General features: G+C 40.1%; 1 protein-coding gene across 4 annotated transcripts in view; it reads right to left on the reverse strand.

The window, feature by feature from the left end:
- Positions 1-2,981: 2,981 nt before the first annotated feature.
- BRD9 (bromodomain containing 9) overlaps positions 2,982-15,691 on the reverse strand; it is a 53,816-nt gene continuing 41,106 nt past the window's right edge. For all 4 annotated transcript variants that reach the window (XM_024218563.3, XM_024218561.3, XM_024218562.3 and 1 more), the window contains exons 13-17: positions 11,265-11,303; positions 9,958-10,029; positions 7,567-7,669; positions 6,190-6,357; positions 2,982-3,887 (exon numbers count right to left, since the gene is read on the reverse strand). In XM_024218563.3, the coding sequence (XP_024074331.1) occupies positions 3,787-3,887; positions 6,190-6,357; positions 7,567-7,669; positions 9,958-10,029; positions 11,265-11,303 (483 nt within the window). In that variant the 3' untranslated portion in view covers positions 2,982-3,786. The remainder of the gene's footprint in view (positions 3,888-6,189; positions 6,358-7,566; positions 7,670-9,957; positions 10,030-11,264; positions 11,304-15,691) is intronic.

The following is a 15,691-nucleotide window of genomic DNA, read 5'->3' on the forward strand; positions in this document are numbered from 1 at the left end:
AAAATGACATGTATATAGAAAAAGCAGCAAGGAGTTTATATCTCCTCATGGGATGGTAAATGATCACTTAGAGATAACTGCAGATTTGTTTAAAAAACAAACAACCAAAGTATAGAAACCAGGAATAAGAAAGGAATAGGAAGGGACAAACACATGGTGAAAATTTACTTTCTATACAATATAGTCCTCTTTGTTACTTGATAACTGATTTCACCTAGTGCAGGAAAAGTTAAGATTCTCATTTATCTGTTTTTCTGTAGCTTGAAAGTTAATCTTTAATGAACTACATATTCACCAAGGCTAGAGTCCAATCCTTTAATGGTGGCAGAGATTATTATTTCTAGTGATGGAGTTTTTTTTTTTTTTTTTGGAAACATACAAGTGAATTTTAATGACTTGACCTCACAACCTTAAAACCCTACAACAACATGAGTCCATAACGCCAGATGTCCATGGCCATATTGTATGGCTTTATTTCATTCTAAAAGTCCCACATGGTTATTACTGGTCTGGTGCAACCAGGTTTATCACAGATGACCACATGGCCACCACTAGTCAGTTCTTTTTGTATTATGTGTAGACAAGGAAAGAGCCAGGGGCCCTTTCTCAATAACTCAGATTAATTTATTTGATGGCTATTTTCCTCTCCTTTCCTCTCAGAGCCCTTCCCCGATCCACCCTCTTGTTGTACCATCCCAGAGCACATGCACATTCCATTTCTACAGACTCATATGAGACCTCATGAATTTTTAAAGTGTGCACAAAACCTTTTGAGTTTTCACAAAAATAGACCTATTACATTAGAGTAGTGGAAGGGTGGGTTTTAAGACACAAAATTAAGCCACAGTTAGGGTTTCTAGGTCTGAATAACATGGGATATGTTATTTGTTAGGAATATGATGTGTATCCCTATTTGATTATTGTAATGCTGTTTGCTACAAGGGTGCAGTTAACTCAGTCCAAGTTGGCTTTGCACATCTGTAGGAAGGCAGACAATGCTTTAGATAACCCAATCACTGATGTACTTAATACAGGGATCAATTCCTTTGAAAGTTTATCCCCACCACACTTTGACCACCAATCTGGATGATAACTTGGGATGGGGTGGAGAATCCAAGCAGGGAGACCTTAAGTTACTAAATTCTTTGTTTTAAACTCAGACACAGAATCTGCAAAAAAGCAGACAGAACTCCAGTCCCATGAAGCAGCAGGATACATGGGACCTACCTAAACCTTGACGGATATGCCTAAACTTTCAATGAAGACAATAGACTTTTTGTTATTTTAATCCTCTTTCTCTGATGGCTGTGTTCACATGGATAAACAGAGAACACTTTGTTTTGAAGCTGTTCAGTGTCACTGTGTTTACCTCCGGTTTACAGTCCCTGAAGGGAAGTCTATAGCAGGGACCAAGCCCAGCTGGATGTGCTGAGGGAAAAGAGTTGGTAAAGAGGGGTGCTGTAACTCAGGTCCAGTCTAAAAGTGGAGTGGAATGGCAGAATTCCATTCAGAAAAATGCAGGTGCTGGGTGTGGCACTTGGAAGGGTGCCCACAGGGAGAGAGCATGAGGGGGTCAAAAGATACATTTACCTTGGGATAATGACACTAGGCCAAGCTATTTTTTGAGATAGTGTTAAAAAAATGTTAATTTTCAAAGTGTGAAATACTTCTGATATTTCAAACTCCTCTCTTTACCACCAAACTATCTCTAAAACTTTCCCCTTCTGAAAAGGAGCACAGAATTCAACTGGACTGGTTCAATGTTAAAGAAAAAAAGAGTCAGGTAAGTCAAATGTAACTTTTAAACTAGTTACAACTCTAACTATGGAGATACTGCAAAAACAACGAGGAGTCCTTGTGGCACCTTAGAGACTAAAATTTATTTGGGCATAAGTTTTCGTGGGCTAAAACCCACTTCATCAGATGCATGGAGTGAAAAATACAATAAGCAGTATATATATCACAGCACATGAAAAGATGGGAGTTGCCTTACCAAGTTTGGGGGCGGGGGGAGGTCAGGGCTAACGAGACCAATTAAATTAAGGTGGCCTATTCTCAACAGTTGACAAGAAGGTGTGATTATCAAAAGAGGGAAAATTACTCTTTGTAGTGACCCATCACTCCCAGTCTTTATTCAGGCCTAATTTGATGGTGTACAGTTTGCAAATTAATTCCAGTTCTGCAGTTTCTCGTTGAAGTCTTAATTTTTTTTGTCGAAGAATTGCCACTTTTAAGTCTGTTATTGAGTGTCCAGGGAGACTGAAGTGCTCTCCTACTGGTTTTTGAATGTTACAATTCTTGATGTCTGATTTGTGTCCATTTATTCTTTTGCGTAGAGACTGTCCGGTTTGGCCAATGTACATGGCAGAGGAGCATTGCTGGCACACGATGGCATATATCACATTGGTAGATGTGCAGGTGAACGAGCCCCTCATGCTGTGCCTGATGTGGTTAGGCCCTATGATGGTGACCCTTGAATAGGTATGAGGACAGAGTTGGCAACGGGGTTTGTTGCAGGGATTGGTTCCTGGGTTAGTGTTTTTGTTGTGTGGTGTTTAGTTGCTGGTGAGTATTTGCCAGTCCTCGCTTACAGACAGCCTCCCAACCTGAAGCAAATACTCACCAGCAACGTTACTGATTACATTTGACCTTGAACAATGTACAAATGCAAGTTTAGTTACAAATATCCATAAACATGCGACTCAAAAGTCAAGACCACACTTGCATAGCTCACCACTGGGAAATCCAAAGGACTTTGCTCCCTAATCCCAAATGTCTGCCAAGCTTCTTGACTGTTTTCAAAGTGTTCCCAACTAGTATTGTGTGCAACTAAGCTTTGCAATATGGTCATGTAATGTCATGTGCCCTTTATAGCAATAAGATAATACAGACCAGCAACTTAGGATATGTTAGGTTTAAGCAAGAACAAGCAAGCAACTTACATTTTGGCAATAACAAGACATGGGGAAACTTCAAAAAAGTTGATTTTTGTATGACTTTTATTAAGTTAATATTTACAAAATATTGTAAATGCATAACATTCATCTAGATTACACATAATATCAATGTTAAAAAACCCTGTCACGTCAGTGTTGAATTACAAAAACTTAATTACATAAAAGCATACCCTTTTGTCCAGTATACTTTCATTCAAGTAAATACACATATTACCTTTACAAAAAAAAAAATCTAGGTATTTGGTCCCTGTACTGTTCATGGATAAAAGGGACCACAATATATTTATCTCCATTTAGTTGCAGGGCAGAACTCCTATAGTGAGCTGTTTGATATGACAGCTACAGAGCGTTTTATGTTTCCAAATTAAGTGTTTTTGGAGTGTTAAGAAACTATATTTTAAGACACAGAGAAACATAGCCCCTCTCTACAGAACAGGATGGAAGGGGAGTGGGAACATGAAAATGATCACAATTCAGGAAGTCGTGTCATTGCTGAAAAATAAATATTCCTCCTTGAGGATGTTCTATATATTAAGAACTGCACGCATCCTACTTATCTAATGTCATTCTATAACACACAATTTGTTTTTTCTCCTATTGAGATTCTTATTGACCACTATATTTAAAAAAAAAATGAAGGCAATATTTAGTGTGGTGTTGACAACATGATACATTAGCTAGGCAAATTTTACAAATGTGCATGGTATTATACAGCTATCCTCACAGAAAAGAGGACAAAATTGAGGTTTCTGCCATTTGACAAAAACTTTATAAAAATGTTACACAATTAAAACAAAAAATAAAAATAAAAAATGAAATATTGTACACATTAATTACTAGTGGCATTTGCAGGTTCAGGAGATTGAAGAAATTCATAGGGGTCATGTACCATGTCTTGTTGTTCTCCTACACTCAGATGAGAAGGACTTCCTGTAGTAGAAGAAAAAAAAAAATTAGTAAGAGAGAAAAATCTAGCAGGCAGGCCTTAAAGACGTAAAACTGCACTGGTATTTAATATGTTCTTTCCACCCTTCCTCCATGTCCTAGGGCAGGGGTGGGCAAACTTTTTGACCTGAGGGCCACATCTGGGTGGAGAAATTGTGGATTGTATGCAGGGCCATGAATGGAATTGGGGTGCAAGAAGGGATGTGGGGTGTGGGAGGGGCTGCGGTGTGCAGAGTGTGGGAGGGGGCTCAGGGCAAGGGTTTGAGGTGCAGGAGGGGTTCAGGGTGCGGGCTCCAGCCTGGCACCACTTACCTCAAGTGGCTCCAGGATGGCAGCAGCATGCAGCGGGGCTAAGGCAAGCTCCCTGCCAGCCCTGGCCCTGCACTGTTCCTGGAAATGGCCAGCACGTCCAGCAGTCGCTCCCGGGGGTGGCGAGGGGCAGGCGGCTCCGCCACGCACTGCCTTCGCCTGCGGGTACCATCCCCGAAGCTCCCATTGGCCGTGGCTCCCCGTTCCCAACCAATGGGAGCTGCGGAGTGGTGGTGCCTGCAGGCAAGGGCAGCGCACGGAGCCCCCTGACTCCCCCTTGCCCAGGGGCCACAGAGTCATGGTGCCGTCCACTGGTGCGGGGCTGGCAATCCCATGGGCCAGATCCGGCCCGCGGGCCGGAGTTTGCCCTCCCCTGTCCTAGGGTAATATTTTCAAAAGTACCTAAGTCCTATTTTTAAAAGTGATTTAGTCTCTTAAAAGCATAAGTCACATCAAAAGTCAATGGGACTAGAGGCTCCTTAATAACTTATGAAATCAGAACTTAGGTGCTTTTGAAAAATTTGCCTCTGTTCTATTACTCTAAATTGCTAAAATGATGTAATAAAATTATCCATGGACGGTACTTATCCTCTTTTAAATAAAACTGCAGAAAAGTATTAAAATGGTGTATCAGCATATAGCTCTGTCTTACCCCCGAACTTTAAAACGAACAATGGGGAGGTTATTACAGGGTCCCAGCAGAAGTGGATTTCCTATGGACTAATGCTTTAACTCAGTGGAGGGACATGTAGTTGAAAGGAATGCTTCTCTGGCTTATGCTTATTTTGTTGCTAGCAGAGGCAATAAGAGATGATGTTTTGAACGTTTGATAAAACATCACAAAAAGGAAGAGAGGGGTAGCCGTGTTAGTCTGGATCTGTAAAAAGCAACAGAGAGTCCTGTGGCACCTTTAGGACTAACAGACGTATTGGAGCATAAGCTTTCGTGGGTGAATGCCCACTTCGTCAGACGCACAAAGGAAGAAAATTAAAAAGATACATAATATGCTGATGATGTGCAGTGGAGATGCAATACATTTAAGATTATCCTTGCTTAATTGAGGAAGTAAACAACTGCAGCACTGATTATTTAGCACTTGATGTAACCAAGTTATTTAAATAGGTTAGTGCCCACCAGTTTTATATGATTATGTTAGTGCCTTGTCAAGTCTGATTTTTTTTTGTTTTGTTTTTACTCTTCGAGGATTTTACAAACTGATGTGTATTTAATTAGGTTTGATTATTTCACTTCATTACATACAATCAGATTCTCTGTTTTACGCACAAAACATTTTGCTTTATCTGAGGGTGATTTGGTTAATGTATCTCATTCATTCATAATAATTCCCTTCCATTTCAATTCTAAAATGTTCATTTCTTATATGCATTTAATTGAAAACCTTACACACACACACACACACACAATGCACGCTATCATAAAAAGTTAAGTTTGTGTGTGTGAGTCAAAATGCTGTTTGTGTGAACAACACAGGTCTACACAATAAAAAAAAGTTCTATTTGGATTCGGGTAGTATATTTTCTTAATTGTAATCTTATAGAACACTTTGCTTCATTTCAGCACAGTCCGTTAGCTATGTAAAGAATCTATGCCATACCATTTTTAAAGACATAAAATTGAGGGGTGTGCTGCAAATGTTATTCAAACATCAGTTTGATTTATAGGTTATTCCATTCATGCTTAATCTGAAACTTGAGTAAGCAGAATTGATAAACTGTTTTTAACCCTCAAGAATCCATAGGCTAAAAGGAAGTCTTTTAATATTCAGATAAATACACACATTTTAGGGTTAAACACAGTTATTGCAGTCTGCACACTGTGTTTTATCCAAGTAATCTTTAAATAGCAATTTACATAACTAGAACATACATTTCCTGTACGGGATTCTCTTTTGTCCTAAAATTAGGAAATTTAAATTAGAATAGTGATGTTGCAACTGTTGAGGTACAGTTAACGTTACCTAGATGATGCTGATCTCTTTCAGAGGCGTTGGAGAGGGAGCTGAGGTTGGATGAAGGCCTGGATCCCACTCTGTCAGTTTGAGCCTCATGAAGGTCCTGCAATAGTTTAGTTGTCTCATCCAAATGAGAATGATTATCATCATGATCAAGCTCCTTCTTCACTTTCCCTAGGAACACCAAATAACCAAAATGAATAACAGGTACAGATTAAGCATTTTCCCAAATGAATGGTCAAAAAAAGGTTAATTTTTAAGAAAAGAACCATTTCCCAATTAAACTCATTTTACAATAAAGCTAAAAGAAAGTCACACTTTGAACCTGTTGAAAGTATAAGGCAATGGGTGTTCTATTTTTATCTGAGGATTTCAAAGAGAGATTCCTGTTACACATTAAATAGAAAAAAAATGAACTCACTCACTTCTAGTAAAACTGTGCACTGATACATTAGACACTGACAACTTCCCCTATAAATGAGAAACGTGACATACCAAAATCTCTGTATAGTCGGTAGATACTCTAGGACTACTGCACTTGACAGCAAGATAAACATCCAGAGGCCTTAAGAGACCCAAAAAAACCAACAACAAAAAACGTCACTTGTTTAAGTTATGCAAGAAATACAGTTGTGTCAGAATAGGAGTGTATGTTGTTAAACTGCTAGAAAAACATTTACATCTGTGGAGCAGTTATAATCGGAACTGGTCATTGCTTTCCCAAAGGCTGCATCTTCTATAGAAAAAACGGCAAAAGTCTGTAGGAAAACATTCAGTCTACTTTTCTGGCCTTCTGCAGCCTTGCTCCCATTTTTAACGCAGGGACTCTTCTCAGATATTTAATTAACCAAAACTTAAAATTATAAGCAGGACTTGTTTCAATGACAATGATATGTTGGAAGAGATTCTACAGTCATTCTTTCAAAATATTTCATTTGTGGTCAACAGTAATGTTCATTTGTATATTTCTGTGGCATTTAAAAAATAATGGCTGTGAGCCATTCTTACAAGGAACTACATCCCTACACCCTATGCAATTTCCCTACAAGGCACTAAAGTATACTACGTGGAAGTTCTTTAGATTCATTCCTGAACTCAAATCAGCATGAATGTCATAACCAAAACTTTCTAACGTACGTACATATATTTTGTTTGATAAGGTGCAATAAAAAAAGAAGCTGGGCCAGCGTGGGGCAAAGAAATGTCCAAACAAAAGAAAGATCAAGACTGGATGAATCTCCTGTGCTTGACTAAGACCTTGTCTATGTAGACCACATTTTTAAAACTTCTCAAACACTTCAGCAAACCATGGCGTTACCCCAGCTAAATGGTTAGCTAAATCACCACAGAACACTTAAATGACAACATTATTAGATCACTTACCCAGTGAACTTAACATGGAAATATCAAGAGACACATCTGAATATGGTTTCACAGACAAAAAATCCAAAACGGAAGTGTTACTGTCTCCAATTGATTCTCCAACCTGATTAAAAATACAATAAAGAGGAGAAAAAGACTCAAATGAACTGTAGATGATGATAATGACTAATTATCACAGCAAGTGTGATTCTTCAAAGTGAGTGCTTGCATGGATCCTCACTCTAGAAGTGTGCACTAATGTATGAGCGTAGCACTTTCTGGACTGTCAGTCCCGTCTGGCCACACACCCTTTGTGTTGCCATGACTCCTTCACCTGAGGATATCCCCAGGTGCAGCCTCAACTACCACCTTGTCCCTCCCATTACAAAATAATGGGGGAAGAAGGGCAGGGAATGTGGTTTCCAGGCAATCAATCATCCCAGACAACTTAAGTTACTATTGAAGGTGATCGTTTTTTCACCTTGTATTATCCCTGTGTGCTATGAACAACCTAAGAGTCCTACAGAATGGCTTAGTCCAGTTCAAATAGTAATTAAAAGCTATTTTTTAACATTCACAAAAGGCAGATCAGACTCCCCTGGTAACAAATGAACCCTAGTAAAAAATACAAGTAGGCAGATGGACTGACAGAAACCACTTTTGATAAGAACTTGGGCTTCTAAGCACGTTATCACCTTATCTTTATGGCATTGTATACAGTGGATCAGCCATGAATGTTCCTTCTGCATCCTCACAAGGGAGATGAAAGGAAAAGGAGTGGAGCCCCAATGAACATTTCTATCCAGAAAGCTCTCAGGGTGCATGTTTCACCTACTATGGGAATCACGGCATACAGCGTTTCAAGACAGCCATTTCAACATTAATTTTGTAAATCTAACGAACAGGCAGCACTTGTATGAATTCTATTGAGTGATCACAAGTACATTCTAAAATTGATTACAGAAACTATTACCCTCAAATGAAATCCTTAGCAATGTCTTTCAGTGCTGACTGCCAAGGAATATAGCAATATTATTTGCTGTCACCATGGGTATGTCTACACTGCAGCTGGGTATGTATGTGTAGACAGACGTGCTAGCTCGGCTCAAGCTAACATGCTAAAAAGAGCTGTGTGGTCGTGGGCATACAGGCAGCAGCTTGAGCTAGGCCCCCGAGTACGTACCCAGGGGGCTGGGCTGCTGCTGCAGCCACACTGCTATTCTTTAAGCATGCTAGCTCAGGCAGAGCTAGCGTGTGTCTGGTCATGAGTGTTGGGCTGCAAATGTTGATTTTTTAAAAAGGAAAATACACTTAGGCATGTGTTTGGAAAACACAAAGAATTACATGGACCCATTAGAAACTAAGGAATACATTAGTGCAATTTCTGTTCCATTGATCCTTTTGACTGTTCTAAGTTTTCAAAAGCTAAAACAATTCAGTTCCCACTTTACTGCAGCCCATGCACAACCCACATGGTCAGAACAGGTTAAGTACAGTGTCGCAAGGCTTGATTCTAAAACTGCTCTCTGGGAAGAACTTCCACTGACTTCAGGCCAATGGGAGTACTGAGCCCAAAGCAGCTTCAGCATCTGGACCTCACAGAAGGTATGGGAATGATATGAGAGGGAGTCAAGTCCACATCTGATTCTCCCATGTATAGTGCAATCAATCAAAAAGTGCCAAAAGATATTACAGGGTTTTGTGCACATTTTTGGAGATATCCTATATAACCTCCTATGTAGTTTAGAAAACCTACAATGCAAATTAATGTATTAAAAGTTCAGCACACTTTTCAGCGGATGATAGTGTATCAAATTCAAGATTTGGAGTTGATGTTCATATTGCATTTATCTGGTAAAGACTATGTTCTCTAATCCACCAACCATATTCAATATTTCCACAAGGATTTAAAAAAAAAAAAATCATGATCCACAGTGTGAAAACTAAAATATGTACATGTTTTCATTGCTATAATGGGATGGAAACTCAAACAACGTTGATCAGTGGCTGACCACCAAGATTTAAGTGTGCAGACCAACAATCTTTCACTTAAAAAGATTCTTATCTTTATTTAATGTAGTATTTGTGCTTATGGAATGTAAATTACATAAGCATGATGTAAGTTTGGATGTTATTTATTGCATTCTTTTTATAGCAATTTCAGATGCCATAAAACTGAATTAAAAAGTAAAGACAGAATTGTAAGATATGACTGAAGTAAAGCCAATCAAAATTCTCCCCCATTGAAGGGGTTTGGATTTTCTTATTTGCAAATACCTAGAATATAAATACATTTAAATCCCCTAAACAAACATTCATGCACACATAAAAGTGAGGCATGGAGTAGACAGAGTACTCAGCCCCACTCTCTTCTGCCCATATAAAATCTATAAAAGAAAAATGTAATCTTACCATAATCTGTTTGGAGGAGTCTGGGCAGGTATTGCGCAATCTGTGTTCTTCCTTTATGAGAACTGGCAGAACCTAAATCACCAAATCAGAGTCGAGTTGTTAACACTTTACAATTTAGCATTTTACTTCTCGAGGATTCCATCAAATAGTCAATAACTTCACATGGGTCTGGACTTGTGCCCCCATATAAAATTCTAGCATTTTGTGATTTCTTTGGTAGGTGCAATTTTTTAAAATCGACAGGCTTCAACATAGCTCTAATAAGCCACCACACCCACTTAGAGGGCAAATGTAAGCCACTTTATAGCAGAAGTGGTGTATAATAGCCCCTCCTCACAAAACACACTTTACCTTTCTATCTTGCTGTATAATTAATATATATATATATATATACACACACACACACACACACACACACACACAGCTGAACAAAGCATAAACAATGAATTTTGGAAGACAGGGGAATATTCCACTAAGTACTTTTCTAAATTACAGGTTGGAAATAACTGTTCTAAGGACCCTACTATATATTCTTCCAATAAAAACATTTTTTAGCTAAGTTCCCTGTAAGCTGCGCAGCAGCCTATTTAGCGCCGCGCAGGCGCTCAGGGGACCTGCCCACCTGGGACCTGCTGAAGCCAGGGGAGGGGCGTCCCTCCCCAAGCCGGACCTGTCGCAGCCGGGGCACCCTTCCCCCGGCCGCAACTGAGCCTTGGACCTGCTGCAGCCGGTGGAGGGGCGGCCTGAACCCAGCCCCGGCCCAGACCTGCAGCAGTGCCCCATCCCCGGCCTGCCACGGCCAGGAGAAGGATGCCTATCCTGCGGCCCCAGCCGTGGAGCTGACATGGCAGGCCGAGGCGCCTCTCCCCCACAGCACAGGTGCTGCTGTGGGAACAGAGAGCTGGGAGGCGTCCTCTCTCCCCGTCATAGCCCCAGAGCACCCTCCTGCACCCCAAACGCCTCATCCCCAGCCCCACCCCAGAGCCTGCACCCCCCAACCCTCTGCCCCTCATCCCTGGCCCCACCCCAGAGCCCTCACCCCCCAATCCTCTGCCCCAGCCCTAAGCCCCTCATCCCCGGCCCCACTCCAGAGCCTACATCCCCACCAGAGACCTCACACCTCTGCACCTCAATCCTGTGCCCCAGCCTTGAGCCCCCTCCCACACTCCAAACCCCTCGGCCCCACCCCCACCACATTAATTTTGTTATGTGCACCAATATGAAGGACATGTGTCTCACATTACCTCCATATTGGTGCACATAAAATTCATTCCGCACATGTGTGGGAAAAATTAGAGGAAACTTACTTTAACTTCATCTGGTGGTTTCATGGGAATGTTTCTCCTCTGCAAACAAAGTTAAAAATTATGTTCAGCACAGGCAGAGATTTTGGTGTACAATACACCTCTACCCCAATATAACGCGACCTGATATAACATGGATTTGGATATAACGCGGTAAAGCAGCGCTCGGGGGGGGGGGGGGGGGGGGGGAGAAGGAAGGGGCGGGACTGCGCACTCCAGCGGATCAAAGCAAGCTCGATATAACGCGGTTTCACCTATAATGCGGTAAGGTTTTTTGGCTCCCGAGGACAGCGTTATATCGGGGTAGAGGTGTATTAAGTATTTCTAAACGCTTTACACAAAATGCAGATTAAGTAGTTTTAACAAACATTTTTCACATACCTGCCATAGCATCTGGGTGCTTAACAGTTTGTCGTTTAGTTTAATTATGATTGAATTCTTTTTATACCATTTCTCCTCCCCATATACCACTTCCATATGTATTTACATTTTATCCAATAATAAATCAGCGTCTGACTTCTCTAGTGCTAAACTTGGAAGAACTTCCTTCTTTTGTAATGCACAATAGCTACAACAGACTGTTATATTACAATTTTTAAAGATATTTAGTAGTATTGAAGCTGAATCCACTGGCACCAACATAGTTGAACTGTGTTTATAATGTAAACTGACCATTAAGAATAAGGGTTTAGCAATTCTAATTTGCAACAAGATTTCAACTTGATGTACAAGTTAATAGCTCAAAAGGACTTTTGAAGGCTTATATTGAACAGTTTCTTTTTATATGTAGAGAAAACATTTCTGGTCGGCTTTGCTTTAAAAAGATTGTTTCAGAAGCTAATTTTTAAAAATATTTGTATTTTCTCCCTCCTGAAGATCACGGTGTGTGTGTATATACACATATACATATATATACACACACATACACACACACTAACTTATCATAATAGCATTCTAGAATAGATAACACAAAGATATACAAAAAGATTCCTATGTCATACGTTGGCAGAAAGCCCAAGAAAAAAAATTCTATTTACCATTGTAATTATGGTTCTTTGAGAGGATTACCCATGTGGGTCCACAGTCTTTGGAAGCACGCACCCACAATGTGCAACCTGGGAAGCTTCGAACAAGTAGTGCCCAGTATTGCCACTTGACCCAATCCCCTCCCAGTTGGGTTCCAAGACAATGAATGGCGACATGGCTCTAACCACCCTTCAATCATGTACAGTAATTCAGAAATCCTTAACTTGGGATTCAAAAGTAGGAAAGTTGGGCATGGAGTATGGATCCAGATGGTCAAGTCAGCTGAGAGAACAACAGATACTATGATGTCTAACTGCTTTTCTCGTTCAAGAATTGTCTAAATAAATCCCCACTCTTGCAGGTTTTTATTATCTGTTGAACACACCTGCAGTGGTGTAGGCATCAAAACTGGGTGCTGTTTGTTTTTGCTTGTTAGTTAAAAAACCTACACACATTATTACTCTTAGGAGAATTCTGTGCCACTGCGCAATGCAGAATTTGCACAGAATTAATGCTGCAGAGCTACTATCAGCCAGTAGGGGCCACGGGACCCAGCAGAGCCAGGCTCTCCAGCTTGCAAATGAAGGACAGTGCCAGGGAGGAGTGGGAGCAGGCGCTCGAGGGTTCCGGGCAACTGCCGTTTCCAGCATGTCCTGAAGGAAGGAGGTGGTGTGTAGGCATCTGCGTTCAAGCCCAGGTCCAACATCTGGCTGTATCTCTCTCTGTATCCTTGGGGGGGGTGTGTGGGTGTGGGTGTGGGTGTGGGTGTGGGTGTGTGAGAGAGACTCTGACTAGAGGGGCAGAGTCGCCCCCCCCCTCCCCAGATGTGCTCAGCTGGCACGTATGATACACCCAGACTGAGTAATACTAAATGAGCAGTATGGTAATAATAATTAAAATAACTGCATTGACTTATTTTGTTTAGAAGAATCCATCCTCAACATATAGGATTCTGAAGACTATCCACCTTCAAGATCACCATCATTGTCTATAGTTAGAGTTATCTGCCAATGATAGTGTTTCAGTCACATCATGTATGTAACACATCCACAGTCTATCACCTGTAGCAAAAAGAAAAAAAAATCTCCATCATCCAGAAACAACCATAGATAAATTTGTGATAAGAAGCAGCAGATTACAAAGAGAGGTAATTGATGAAAAAATTGCCCAGTTTGTTTATGCAACAAACTCTCCTTTCCGTATGATTGAGAACCCCGACTTGGTTAACATGGTTCAGTCAGTAAGACCAGGATACAGTCCACCCAACAGAGCAGATGTCGCAGGCAAATTGCTGGATAAAGTATATGAAAGAGAAATTGAGCAGTGTGTAAAAGGTCTAGAGGGTAAAATTGTTAACCTGCGTCTTGATGGGTGAAGCATTGTCCAAAATGATTCTGCTGTATGTGCTTGTGTGACAACTGAAGAAGGGAATGTCTTTCTTACAGAAACAATTGATACATCAGGAAATGCACACACAGCAGAATACTTACGAGAAGTAGCAGTAAAAGCTATAACAAACTATGAAAAAAAATTCAAATGTCTAGTACGCAGCTTGGTCACAGATAATGCGGCAAATGTAACCAAGATGAGAAGAAATTATTTAGAAGATAATCCCAAGCTAATAACATATGGTTGCAGTGCTCATTTGATGCACCTCCTAGCCAAAGACTTCAGTGTTCCAGAAATAAAGGCTAATGTTGTTGAAACTGCAAAATACTTCCATAACAACCACTTTGCAGCAGCTGCTCTGAAAAAAGTGGGAGGAACCAAGCTAACTCTCCCACAAGACGTGCGATGGAACGAAGTAGTGGACTGTTTTGAGCACTATAGCAAGAGCTGACCTAATCTGATGACAGTTTGTGAACAAAATTGTGAAAAAATAGATGGCACTGTCACAGCCAAAGTTCTCAACATTGGGCTTAAGAGAAATGTTGAACACATGCTGAGTACTCTGAAGCCTATTTCTATAGTCTTGAACAAAATGTAGGGAAATAGCTGTTTTATTGGAAGGAACTGAGTGAGATCTTAAAAAGAGAAATATGCAATGACAGAGTTAAATTATAAGCATTAAAAAAAACGAACGGGACAGTCACCATCTCCAGCTCATTTTCTTTTAAATATTCTCAATACTCGGTACCAGGGTCAAACCGTAACTGTTGAAGAAGAGGAGTTGGCTATGACATGGACATCCAGCAATCATCCCTCCATAATGCCAACTATAATAAACTTCAGAGCTAAGGGTGAACCATTCAAGAAATATATGTTTGCGGATGATGTTTTAAAGGAAGTCAGACCAGTGAAATTGTTTGGGGCCTGAAAAAGCAGGAAAGCTTGTTTTTCTTTTCCAGATTACGAAGAAACAGGAAAATGAAGGGGAAGACTACTGAGTTAGCTGCAGAAGCCAATATTTTAAATTTCTCATGTTGACCTGGCCCACACAGTCAATTTTTTTTAATATTTCATTTAACTATTTTAGTTAAAAACAATTTAACAAAAACAAACCTGATTTAAAAAAACTTGAATGTTTAAATTCAAAAATTCATATCCTTGCTTTGTTAAAACATTATGTTTGCTGTTGAAGAAAAAAAATCTAGAATACATAATCTTGTTGTTTTAGTTAAATAAAACAATTTAAATGTCTGTTTGGTGATGTTCTCCTCCTAATACCGCATGGCAAAAAAATCCTCCAAATATTAATGATTAACTTGCTGAATTGGAGATAGCTCACCTCTCAGTGACTTCATAAATATCTGCTTCAACTACCTTTGGTAAATGAAATAACCAAAAAAATCATTCATTTTCTGATATAGCTGTAAAACTAATCTGAAAAGTTTTCAAAATAAATCACTTTAAAAATGTATAGTGTGTACTTTCTAAAAATGAAACCTACATCTATCTCTGAATTGTGAAGAATATGTAGGTTTCAGAGTAGCAGCCGTGTTAGTCTGTATCCGCAAAAAGTACAGGAGTACTTGCGGCACCTTAGAGACTAACAAATTTATTAGAGCATAAGCTTTCGTGGGCTACAACCCACTTCGTCGGATGCATATAGAGTGAAAGTGTAAGTATTTTCACACTTGCTTCTTATCAAACTGTCTGTACTGAGCTATCTTGATTATCACTTCAAAAGTTTTTTTTCTCTTACTTAATTGGCCTCTCAGAGTTGGTAAGACAACTCCCACCTGTTCATGCTCTCTGTATGTGTGTATATATCTCCTCAATATATGTTTCACTCTATATGCATCTGACGAAGTGGGTTGTAGCCCACGAAAGCTTATGCTCTAATAAATTTGTTAGTCTCTAAGGTGCCACAAGTACTCCTGTTCTTTTTGAAGAATATGTATTAAGGTTATAACCGGGGCCGGCTCCAGCTTTTTTGCCGCCCCAAGCGGCGAAGAGGGGGG

The sequence above is a fragment of the Terrapene carolina genome, unplaced genomic scaffold, assembly GCF_002925995.2.
Source record: "Terrapene carolina triunguis isolate 2854851 unplaced genomic scaffold, T_m_triunguis-2.0 Scaffold229, whole genome shotgun sequence".
Lineage (NCBI taxonomy): Eukaryota > Metazoa > Chordata > Testudines > Emydidae > Terrapene > Terrapene triunguis.